General features: G+C 48.3%; 2 protein-coding genes across 2 annotated transcripts in view; one reads left to right on the plus strand and one right to left on the minus strand.

Annotated features, from left to right (window-relative positions):
- The window catches only part of TRAF3IP3 (TRAF3 interacting protein 3), a 12,715-nt gene extending 2,678 nt beyond the window's left edge, over window positions 1-10,037 (plus strand). The window contains exons 5-16 of the mRNA XM_010178013.2: window positions 19-43; window positions 461-490; window positions 770-865; window positions 4,764-4,835; window positions 5,090-5,230; window positions 6,174-6,311; window positions 6,546-6,681; window positions 7,471-7,533; window positions 7,609-7,668; window positions 8,208-8,356; window positions 9,506-9,778; window positions 9,954-10,037. Of these exons, the coding sequence (XP_010176315.2) occupies window positions 19-43; window positions 461-490; window positions 770-865; window positions 4,764-4,835; window positions 5,090-5,230; window positions 6,174-6,311; window positions 6,546-6,681; window positions 7,471-7,533; window positions 7,609-7,668; window positions 8,208-8,356; window positions 9,506-9,778; window positions 9,954-10,037 (1,267 nt within the window). The remainder of the gene's footprint in view (window positions 1-18; window positions 44-460; window positions 491-769; window positions 866-4,763; window positions 4,836-5,089; window positions 5,231-6,173; window positions 6,312-6,545; window positions 6,682-7,470; window positions 7,534-7,608; window positions 7,669-8,207; window positions 8,357-9,505; window positions 9,779-9,953) is intronic.
- A 1,063-nt stretch (window positions 10,038-11,100) lies between these two features.
- On the minus strand, window positions 11,101-11,508 carry CUNH1orf74 (chromosome unknown C1orf74 homolog; the record flags this gene model as incomplete). Its single annotated transcript, XM_010178014.1, has 1 exon — window positions 11,101-11,508. A coding segment is annotated over one exon (408 nt), but the record flags the coding sequence as incomplete, so codon positions are not given.
- Window positions 11,509-11,515: the final 7 nt, after the last annotated feature.

The following is an 11,515-nucleotide window of genomic DNA, read 5'->3' on the forward strand; positions in this document are numbered from 1 at the left end:
CTTTCTTTTTCATTTTAGTTGTGGAGTAGCAGTTTTGAATAAGGTAAGTGAAACACAGGTAACAACTACCCTTGAACCCCTGCAAACAAAACCAGTTTCTAAACTTTCTGACTGGGACGTTGACTGGTGCTAAATTTCCATAGTTTCCAAAATGATGAGGCTGCTGCTGTAGGAGAGAAGGGCAGTTCTGTCCCCTGGACATCTACTGTCCAGTAACTGGCAAAGACCCCTTAGCTCCAGGGATGTAAGTTTCTGCAGGAAGTATTTTCACCTCCCTGGAAAAAGCAAACGAAGCCCAGCAGGATCTCCTCCTCTGCCCACACTCAGGCTATTGACTCCAGTTTTATCCCAAAATATTTGGATTTTGTAGCCAGTTTGTAAAATGTTTATAAAGTGAAACAAAATGTTTGTAAACTGAAACAATCCTATTGTTTTTCAACATTTGCCCTTTCCCTTTCAGGAAATGGTGCAGCTGTCCAACTACCTGAAGGTAGGTACCAAATTCTGTACGTACCTGCTGGGGAAGCAGGTCCTCAGTCAGTACACCACCACTCCCTAAATTATTCGGTAAAGAGGAGTTACACACCCAATTTCAACACAGCCAAGGAACCTACAGACAAGGCACTAAACACAAAGACCCATCTGAACCCCCCCGCGCAGCAGGAGCCCTACCCTGAGCGGGAGGGGGGAGCTGGGCTGTCCCCATCACCTCTGGGGTCCCTGCCAGCTCCGGGGGTCCCCACTGACCCGCTCTCCCCTTCCCACACAGGAGGCCCTGCACCGTGAGCTGCTGCTCAAGCAGAAGATGGTGATTCTGCAGGAACTTTTCTCCACATTGCTGCAAGCGTCAGAAAAATCCTGGCAGGTACCAGAGAGCGGCAGGAGGCCACTGGGGCTGGGGGAGGTTCTGCCTTGGTGGGACCATTGTGTGCAGAGCACCCCAGGGGTGCCCCGTTCTTTCTCAGAGTAGAGTTCTAGCTCTGCCCGGCTTTGGTGCTTGACAGGCGTGGGGATGTCACAGGTTTAAAATGCAGTGTTGTCACCTGGCAGACAAGACACCGTGCAGAACGTTCACCTGCAAGTCGCTGCTTGCCCTGCCTCTTGCCTTGCTGGCACCTTTCTTTTTAGGGAGGGTTGAGCAAACTCAGAAGTTAGGGGGGCTACTTTGCTTGAAGTTTTTTCCCCTTTTGTCCCCCAAAGACCATGACAAACAGTACTTTGCTTTCAGACCAACAGGAAGTGGAAACCCCTCTTTCTTCTGTAAGAATTGTGTAAGTGGGGAAAAACTGGAATGAACCCAAGCAACCATCTTCCACCAGATTTTCAAAACAAGTTACAAGTGTTTTGAACCTTTTTTTATTTTGTCCAAAATAAAAATTTTAGATGCAAACTGACACATCCAAGTGCTGCCAAACACCACATCAGATGGAGTAAAAGACAGACTGTTCTGTAATCTTGGGACACGACAGCTAAAAACTCCCACCCCTGCACATGCAGCCTTCCTGGCGAGCTCCTGGCCACCCAGTCTCCTCCTCACTAGGAGGACACTTTGAATGGTTAGAATTGGAAGGGACCTTAAAGACCATCTAGTTCCACCCCCCCTGCCATCAGCAGGGACCCCTTCCACTAGACCAGGTTGCTCAAAGCCTCATCCAGCCTGGCCTTCAACACTTCCAGGGAGGAGCAGCCACAGCTTCTCTGGGCAACCTGTTCCAGTGTCTCACCACCCTCACACCAAAGAATTTCTTCCTAATATCTAATCTAAACCTCCCCTCTTTCAGTTTAAACCCATTTCCCCTTGTTTTGTCATTAACTGCCCTTATGAAAAGTCCCTCCCCAGCTTTCTTGTAGCCCCTTCAGGTACTGGAAGGCTGTTATAAGATCTCCCCGGAGCCTTCTCTTCTCCAGGCTGAACAGCCCCAACTCTTTCAGCCGGTCCTCATAGGAGAGGTGCTCCAATGAATCCAATGAGCTCCAATGAGTCCTCTGTGCTCTGCCAACAATTTCCCCACAGCTCAAACAAAATCCTCTGGACAGCACTGAACCAGGGCCCATTTTTTTTTTCTCTCAGGAGGTAAAATTAAGGTGATGCATTTTATGTAATATATAAAGTGTTTTAGATAGGATTATTAAATCAAATATTAATTTACAGTTCCCTGTGCCATTAAAAAAGTGGTCTGAAATGTCTTTTGGGGCAGAAAAGCAAGTGATTGGGTGAGATGGTGTAAAGAATTTGTGTTAGATGTCGTGTGGTTAGAAGCTTCCGCCTTCGCTTGCTTCTTCAAATATAATATGAGCAGGAAAAAACACTTTACCACACTCTGCAGGAAGTAGCCATGAAACCTCAGATTAGAAACAGGTGGGTGCTCTTTGCTTCTCACTATCTCTGCTCCAGAAGAGAGACTTTGCTGCTGCCTTTTGCATCCAGACTCTCATCAGAGTAAAAATTAACTTGCTGTTGGGGTTGGAGCCAAACAAGGTGGATGGTGCCTGCTCGGAGGGCATCCCCCGGGATGCACAGAGAGGGGGGCCAGGGGCTTCTCTGGGGGGTGCTGGCAAAGGGAGGCACAGAGAGCTCCTGTACATCAATGCTGTGCTGAGGAAATCCATGGCTGGTTGCCCCATTCCAGGCCCAGGTGAGATGCCAGATGCTTGTTGCAGAGGCTTTTTAATCCTTTAGAATATTTGGGGTTTCAAAGAAATGCTGTTCATGTTCATTGGTGCTTCTGGTTTAACAGAGTAAGCAAATACTCTGCAGGAGGAGGGGATAAAAACGCTGCCAGATGAAGGAAGCTAAATAAGTCTCAGTTACAATTATTAAGAGTAATTAGTTTTAAGCTGTTCTCTTCTTAAAGAAGAAAATTGCTACTTTAATATATTTTCTTCCCTTCCTGACCTCTGAAGTTGAGCTTGACTTTTAGAAGTACCTTGCAGCTCTGCAGAGCTTAAGCTCTTTGCCATTTCCAGTGCATTGCTGCTACTATATGGACTTATTTTTCTAGTGCAAACATCACGTTTGTGCAAACTGGAAGCCATCCAGAAACAGCATTTGTTATTACTGCTTTAAACCTGCTATTTAAAGTAACTAAGGGAAGGAGTATCAGAGAATTCACCGATCACAGGACAACCACAACACTACAGCTGTCAGCCCAAACCAGTTTAAAATACTTAAATGACAGTGGTAGAGAAATGCAGAAGAGTTTGAGAGAGGTTTTGGAGCTGCCCATTCAGGTCACCTCAGACTCTCTGAAGATGAGGGCTACAGAGGATTCAAATTCAGTATTTGCAAGAGCAGGTGTATTTTGAACATGTCAGCCCTCAGCCTTCCCTCTGCCTGGCTCCCAGGAGCTACCTTGGGGCTCTCTAGCAAGACACAGCATGAGGATCCCCAGATGTTGTGACCACCACATGGTGTTCAAACAGTGTCACTGGGGACACTGCGGAAGAGGGGAAAATCCACCAGCATCTGGTGATGGTGGCTAAAGGGGGTTTGTTGCTGTTTAGTTATGTGGGGAGGTTTTGTTTGGTTGCTTTTGGGGAGTTGTTCTGTTGGGGTTTTTTTAAAGCAGCCCCTTTCATGTAGATAATCTGCAACAAAAGGGCTTGACCAAGAATCTGTTCACATCACTTCTCTGGTCAGAAGCATAATTCTTTACGTGCACATACTCCCTCACCCACCACTGCCACGCTGTTCTGGTAACAGCCCTGCCAGGCAGCTTATTGCATTTAGGGAAATCTTTATGTTCTTCTGCCAATTTATAAGCTGAATCTCCATGGAAGGAGTTTGCCAACACCTTTCTGCTCTCAAGTGTAGGAAGGGCCCAGTGCTCCGTTGCCTTGTACTTTGCACAGCAGCTGTAACGCCACCATCACCCTCCAACGTGAACCTTTGCAGACAGCAGAATAAAATAAACTGCAAAGGAAAAGCAGGCATAATATCTCACACATAAAAATGCTTTTCAAAACTCCACCTACTTTCGAAGATGATAGAGCCTTTAGTTCTTTGTACCAACAACTGAACTGGGAAGATTTAGTCTTTGGGACTGTAAACTTACTTCTGTGCAAATTTAAACAGTGCTAAAACACTAGAGGATCTGGTTTTGCTTGGGTCTAACAGCTATTCCTGTGACATCAAGGAGCTGCTTTTTCAGAAGCTTGACTTCAAACAGCAGTAAGCAGAGAGGATACTGGTGTTGTCAGTATTGGTAGTGGAAAAACAGCCTACGTGAACTCTTTGCTAGAAATTTTATCTGAATTTGCATGCAGTCTGGTTTCACAAACCTTAAGAAGCCTGACTAATAGTGAGAGGAGTTTATAATAAGGCAAATGAATCATCACTGTTGCCCTCTATCCCCCTGCCCAACTGCTCGATGTTGTAATGCAAACCCAGCCTATTTCCTAAGGGAACCAGCAAGACAAGCCCTCAGCACCAGCCGGAGCTTCAGGCAAGGAGCATTGCAGGAAGGAGCCATGGAGCCAGGGGACAGGCAGCAGCTTTGCTTCTGCCAGACCCATCCAGACTAACCCGAGATCCCCTTGCTGTTCAGTTTTTCAGTGTGTAAAAGCTTTACTTCCCCCCAACCCCATTTATTCAAAGACAGCAAATGCTTATTTGAGGTGTTGAAAAGACTTTGACCAAATTTAGCCATAATATTCTAGATGAAGGGAGAAGGTTAATCAAAACACAAGCTAACACCACATTGGAGGCATATTGTACAGTTCAGGATTCCACACACCAGTTCAATTGTTTTTTTTCTCTCCAGGGTCAGCTGAATGAAGATAAACTGAAGTGTAAACTAAGGGCACTTGAAAATCAGCTGCAGGCCTGCACCCAGGTAATGTCCGATTGCTGAGAAACAAACATGGGTGAAGAAAGGCATGAAAACAAAATACCGAACCATGTAATTAGGTTGGGTCTCAGTTTCTAGAGCAATCTGATTAGATATGGATCTGAAAATGTTTCTTCCTCTTTGCAGTGTTTCACAGCAGAGTAGCAGTAGCATTTACACCCTCTGGATTTGCTAATACTCAGCAAGATTAGGAATGTGTCAGATAAAACCCTTCAAGGACTTTAATTCTTCCTTTAAAGAGTTACTCAAAGGAGTGTGTGAAGAAGATCTTGATAGAGATGGAGGACCAGAAACAGACCTATGAGCAAAAGGCAAAAGAGTCTCTTCAGAAGATGCTGGAGGATAAGCTCCAAACAGAGCAGCAGCTGCAAAACTCTCAGGTAAGCAACATGTTATCATAGAATGGTTTGGGTTGGAAGGGACCTTAAAGGTCATCCAGTTCCAACCCCCCTGCCATCAGCAGGGACACCTTCCACTAGACCAGGTTGCTCAAAGCCTCATCCAGCCTGGCCTTCAACACTTCCAGGGAGTTTTACACCTGGCTTTGCTTTAACCCAGCCCTGCTGTGCCAAAGAGTCCCCACATTTCAGGGAAAGGCAATTACTAGTTTACTATTAGGAACAAAGATGCAAAACCCCCCTTGCTTTGGGGCAAAATCCAAAGCAGCTTAGTGGCAGCCAGCCCTGCTGTGCCAAAGAGCCCCCACATTTCAGGGAAAGGTGATGACCAGCTTACACAGGAACAAAGATGCAAAAACCCCCTCGTTTTGGGGCAAAATCCAAAGCAGCTTAGTGGCAACCTGTGCTCATTTCATGAGCCACACATCAGGTTATTAAAACCAGCACACATTTGGGGAATGACACTGCTGTTGGGCAGTTTTAAGTGTAGTCCCTTCTCCCCATTCCCCGCTTTGCACACATGGAGAAACAAGGCGCACGCAGAGCACGAGGTCTCCAGAGACACTTTTTCTGGAGTTACTTTTTTATATGAAAATGGATTTTCCCCAAGAGGCAGCAATTTGCTTTGACCCACAGGATAACTGGTATTTTCAGAAAAACAAGTCAGTCTTATCCCAAATATAACCAGGCTTCTAAATCCTGCCGGCAGCAGAGGAACTCTGGTTGCAGAGCAAACCCTCTGCCCATGTTCGCTCTGTCCATCAGATGGCATCAGCCCCACGCGGGTTATCAGAACCCTGGTGCAGGAGGTGGCTGTGTGGCCCCAGCTGGTGCCAGTGCCCATGGATGTTGTCCAGGGCAGCCTGGTGTGGTCCCACCAGACCATGGGTCACAGCCCACCCGTGGGTCTTTGTCTCCTCCCCAGAGAAGCCTGGCAGTGACAAGAGAGGACCTTGCCTTCTGGAAAGAGCACTACACCACACTCAAAACCGAACTGAGCAAGATGACCACAGCACACGCCGAGCTCGAGAACGGCTTCCAGGTGTTGCAAAGCGAACTGCAGGTACGTCAGCTCCCCTCAGGAACAGCATCCACCGGAATTCATGTTTTACCATTTACAAGCAGGGAAGCCCCCAGGTTGGGATCACTGTATAACAAATCCCACTCAATGCAGCGCGGCAGTTACACCTGCAACCCGGTCCTCAGCTCTGGGGTGACTTTTGTTACCCGAAAGCCGGTGACACTGTGTGCTTGTGGCATGGTGCTGGGCTGATGCCAGGGCTTTTCTCACCCGCAGCGAGTGGACAGGCAGAAGGAGCAGCTCCACCAGGCCCTGTGCAGCCTGCGGAGCGAGCACACGGCACTCCACCAGCGAGCCAGTGCCTTGCAGGAGGACAACGACCTGAAGGCTGAGCACATCCGTGCCATGGAAGGTATCGTGTGCCAGGGAACCATAAGGGGTCTGTCCTCCAAATGAACAGAGGGTATAAGGAAAATACTCTTAAAATCATGGCCCTTAAAGCCAAGCACATACACACACAAAAGAGTCTCTCTGAACATGCGGCACATCTCAGCTTACCGAGAAAGCCTGTGGTTTCCAAAAGGGCCGTTTCCAACTTCATTAAAGGATTTCAGAGAAGTCAAGTGACTTTTCTAGAAGAAAGGATAGAATTGGAGACTGCAAAAAAAAAAAAAAAATCAAATATGAGTCCTCAGCTTTGATGAGGACTTTTGCATCCTTATCAAAGCCATGGAACACAGCAGTGCTGACCTGCCAGGGTGGCAAGGGAGCGCCCGTTACTGTCTGAGGTGCTGCTGTGTGGTGGTCAGTATTCCCAGGGTATAAATACATGCTAACAGCATCTTAAAGTACCAATTCAGATAGAGGCAAGGAAACTCACACATACCTCATAGGGCTACTTTAAAACACAATTAAGGAAGAGTAAATGTGTGGCAGTTCTATTTTTATAACAGGTCTCACACCATGAGCAGTTTTAAAATAAACCGTAAATTATTAGAATCCAAGGCACACTAGAAAAAACTGCCAAAACTGAAAGGGCAATTAACAGCTAAAAATCACATCCCCTTAGGGAAGAAAGTTCAGTGTAGCCAACAACATCCACTCCGCTTTATACACGTGGAGAAAGGGAGAGTTGCCATCCTTGCACAAAGATACACAAGAGATTTACATCAACCTCTATTTTCTTCTATCACTATTTCAGATAAATTGCAAAAAGAACAAAATCAGAAGATAACACTGGAGGCAACAATCAGCCATTTGCACAGTAAGTAACACAAAGACATGCAAAGAGACCCGCATCAGCGCCGTGGACACTAACAGTGGCTTTTTACATTGACAGACTTGATACAGAACCAGAGTAACCAACAGAAGAGCCAGGAGACAAGGGTGCAAAGGAAAGGTCAGCAAACTCTAACCCCCACCCAGCACTCCTCTCACTGGACACAGGAACATTACACCTGACTCTAGGAGAAGTCTATATTGGTTTAGAATAAAGGATTATTTTAAAGCTGCACAAAGCGAGTTATTATATTTTGCTAGTTAACATTAAAACTAAAGTGTATTTATGATGACAAACACTTAAAAAAATAAATGTATTTCACTGCAAATTCTACTTCAGTGGCTATGCCAATTTTTTTTCAAAAAAACCCCCAACATTCCAGTTTATAATTGGAATTAGAGTTGTACTTGAAAAGCAGTAACAAAGGCATTTTAACTGTCCCTCCCCTCTATTTCTGGCAACTACTTAGAAATCTTCCTCTGAAGATGATTACTTGCAGCTACAGCAAAGGCAGGCCTGTGATAACTAACTCAGCTCCTGTGTCCTCCACTGCATGCCCAGCACTCGACTATTATCTTTAAACTGTGCTGAGCAAACAAGATCTAAAGCAACCTGAAAGCCTGGACCTGTTTCTCATCACAAGCCTGACTGTTTTCTAGACCAGGTGTTCACCACGCAGACCCCACCTCTCACTCCTGTCCAGGAAAAACAAAGCCCTCTGTTAGAGCACCCCGAGGAGGAGGGAGAAGAAAATCTGAAGGATGAGATGCAGAAAAGGACATGCCAGCTTACAGCAAAGGAGAACGAGGTGAGGAAGTCACTGAATCACAGCTGGGGAACAACCTGCTGGTCTAAGTGTTCCAGCAGCAGCACAACACAACACACCAAAGCCCCTGGAAGTAGCCTAAGCTCGGCATCTCCTGCAGGGATTCTCTCTGCTCAGTTTTTATCCCAACACCAGCCTCATCTAAACCCACAATGCAGCATCTCCAGGCAAGGGAAGAACACCAGCAGCCTGGCACCCGGGGCTGCACCAGCAGAGCCCTCTCCAGACAAACCCATTTCTCCTCTCACAGACAGCAGAGTCCCAACAGTCTCACAGGGAAAAGCCAAAGCCACCCTGTAAGAGCTGAAACCCTGAGCACAAAGGAAGGGGAGGAGGAAAACAAAAGGCTTCCAAAATACAGGAAGGGCCTGCTAACAAAAGCAACGCCCTTACAACTGGGCTACAAAAAACTTCAAAGCTTTCTGGTCTATTTCACGCTCTTTCCCATCAAAACGTGCCCTCTGCCACCCAACAGCCCCACAGTTCTTCCAGCATCACCCAGGCAGCAAGGATTTATAAAAAAACCAAATAAAAAATTATAACTTACCTTAGCAAAACTCAGAGCCATGCAGGAGAAGAGATTGTCCTTCCAACCCTTGCTGGTAAGCACACCACAGTCAGGCATCACCCAGAATCACCTGGGGAAGGGTTTTGTAGAGCACAATCACGGCAAGTAGGATCAGCTGGGGGTCCCAGGTGCAGCTCTTGCAGCCCCTCAGCACGGGCAGTGTCCTTCACAGCTGCTGCCGAGGCACTGAACACTGGGAAGGCAGAGGGGTCTCGAGCCGTGTGGCCAGGAAAAAAGGTGATCCCTGGGTTCTGGGGGATCAGCACAACCAAGGGGCCTGTCTCATGTGTCCCATGTCTCTGAGAGTTTAAAGGACTCTGCAATTGCTCTCGCAGTCAGTGAAATACAGAATGAATTTCAGAACGAGAGGCAAACCCTGCCATGAGTTTGCACTTCTTGTCTCCTTCCTGATCTGCACACTTCTATGGTCATAAAAATAACTATCGCTTCTTTCCCCTGTGTGATGTGAAGGACGGCAGCAAAGCCAGGCAGGTCACGAGATGGTAACAGATCTTCCGTCACCGCGTTCCCAGTAACGCTGAGCTCTGCTCTGTCCCCTGTAGGTACACATGGGCGTACCGGTAGCAGAAGAGAAAATCCCCCATTGCTGCAGTGTCGGTGCAGGGGTGAAGCGCTGCAGCCGCTGCGGGAGCCCTGCCAGTCTGGGTGCGTACAAAAGCGAGGGGATCCCTCCTGCTAACGGCCCCTCACTCTGCTTGCAGTGCACGGAGCTGCGCTCGGAGCTGGAGGCCCTGAGCGAGGAGTACCGCTCCTGCCTGACCAGGCTGCGCCAGTGCCGGGACGAGCTCAACCACTTCCACAGCAAGCAGGCAAAGGTGGGAGGCATTCCTCACCCCAAATCCCAGTGCTTTCAGACCAGGGCTGCACATCAGTCTGGGAAAAATTCCCCCATTTATTTGTGCAGTGCGGGAAGAGGAATGACATGCTTGGTAGGGATGAGAGGTTTCTTCTCCCCACCCATTTCCTAATAACACTTGTTTCTCCTTGCAGAGACCGCGCGTTCACTGGATGCCTCTCCTGGTGGCAGCGATAGCAATGGCCATAGCCACCTTCTTTGCAAGTTACAGACCATGAAGGACCTTCTCGATGACCAACTTCTCCACAGGAACTGACTTTTGCTTCACCAACAGCGATGTGCCCTCGCCGCAGTGCACCTTCTGCTGTTTTGTACTCGTGTGTTTGGTTCACGTGCTGAGCTGGTCTCACTCCAAACTCCCACAGCTCCAATAAACACAGGGAGATGACCCCTTCACTTCGTGCTTTGGTTACTCTGCTCCAGTTGAAGGTTGCACTGCCCAGTCCCCATGGCACTGAGGGACAAAGCCGCTGCCGCTGCCAGGGCTCACAGAGGATGAGAGGGACGGAGCGTCCTGTGCCCTTGGCATCCAGCCTCCCCGTTTTCATGCTTGGCAGCTGAGAGCACTACACAATTCTCTTCCTTTATTTATTGCCTTCCTAAATGGGAGGTATTTGACTCTGGACCATCTCTACTGGTACCTGACAAAGAAATCCAGCTCAGGGAGGATTTTTAGCACAGTCCCCTCGTACTCCCTGTGCGCTCTGTCCTGAGCAATTTTCCAACCACCTGGCCCACTTTGGCCCACTGCTCTTCTAGCCTGTCTCGTGCCAAAGCCATGTCTGCTTCCCTTTCACTGCCAGCACCACACTGATTCCACAGAGACAGGGGTTTTAAGACTGTTTTGGAGCTGCACTGTGCAGATTTTACAGTAGCACTTGCCCCTTGTTCAAGCGCAGGCTCAGCGACAAGACGGTGCATGACACGAGTAGTAAATATGATACGGAGCCTACAATAAACTTCACAAATCAAAATATCGTAGTGTTCAAATGTTTTATTAATCCTTAGGTGTTCGCAGCAAACAAATAATACCCTCAGTTTACAGGGTACACTCTGCAGCCAGGATGAAGGTTGCAGAGCAGCTGTGACATCCATGCACTGGTCTTCTGGGAAGCACACAGATTTCATTTGCAACTGGCCTACGAGGTCGGTGGCCCGAGACTGTCACCATTCAGCCTTTGGTGCTCAGGGGCCTCTTGAGCCTCAGTGGTCCACAAACACAGGAACCAGATCCTTGATACAAATGAGAAACAGGCCAAAAGTCTTGAGTTTGTTTGTGTTTTACAAGGCAACTGCTGGAAGAGACACCACCTCGCTGGAAATGCAGAGATCTACAAAGTCAGTCTGAGCGCTGAAGGCCTCCTTCAGCTCATCACACCAGGCATCCAGCACCTCCTTCAGCTCCGTGCAGAGGCTCTCCGGGATGCTGAAGGAATAGATCTGGACCCTGAGACCGTCCTTTATCCTGGGGCAGGAGGCCTGGACCGTGAACACCCTCAGTGGCGTCAGCGCCAGGCAGTTCTCAGCACCCCCCTCCATGGCGAAGGCGTACGCTGCCGGGTAGCCCAGCAGCACCCCGACAACGGTGCAGAGGTTCCAGCCCGCAGGGACAACCTCGCTGGAGGACACGGGGCCGGTGCTGGTGGCCTCGGCGGTCCCTAGGTGGGCGAGGAGGGCGGCGAGGTGACCCCTGATG

Source organism: Antrostomus carolinensis, unplaced genomic scaffold (assembly GCF_000700745.2).
Source record: "Antrostomus carolinensis isolate BGI_N321 unplaced genomic scaffold, ASM70074v2 scaffold34661, whole genome shotgun sequence".
Taxonomy (NCBI): Eukaryota; Metazoa; Chordata; class Aves; order Caprimulgiformes; family Caprimulgidae; genus Antrostomus; species Antrostomus carolinensis.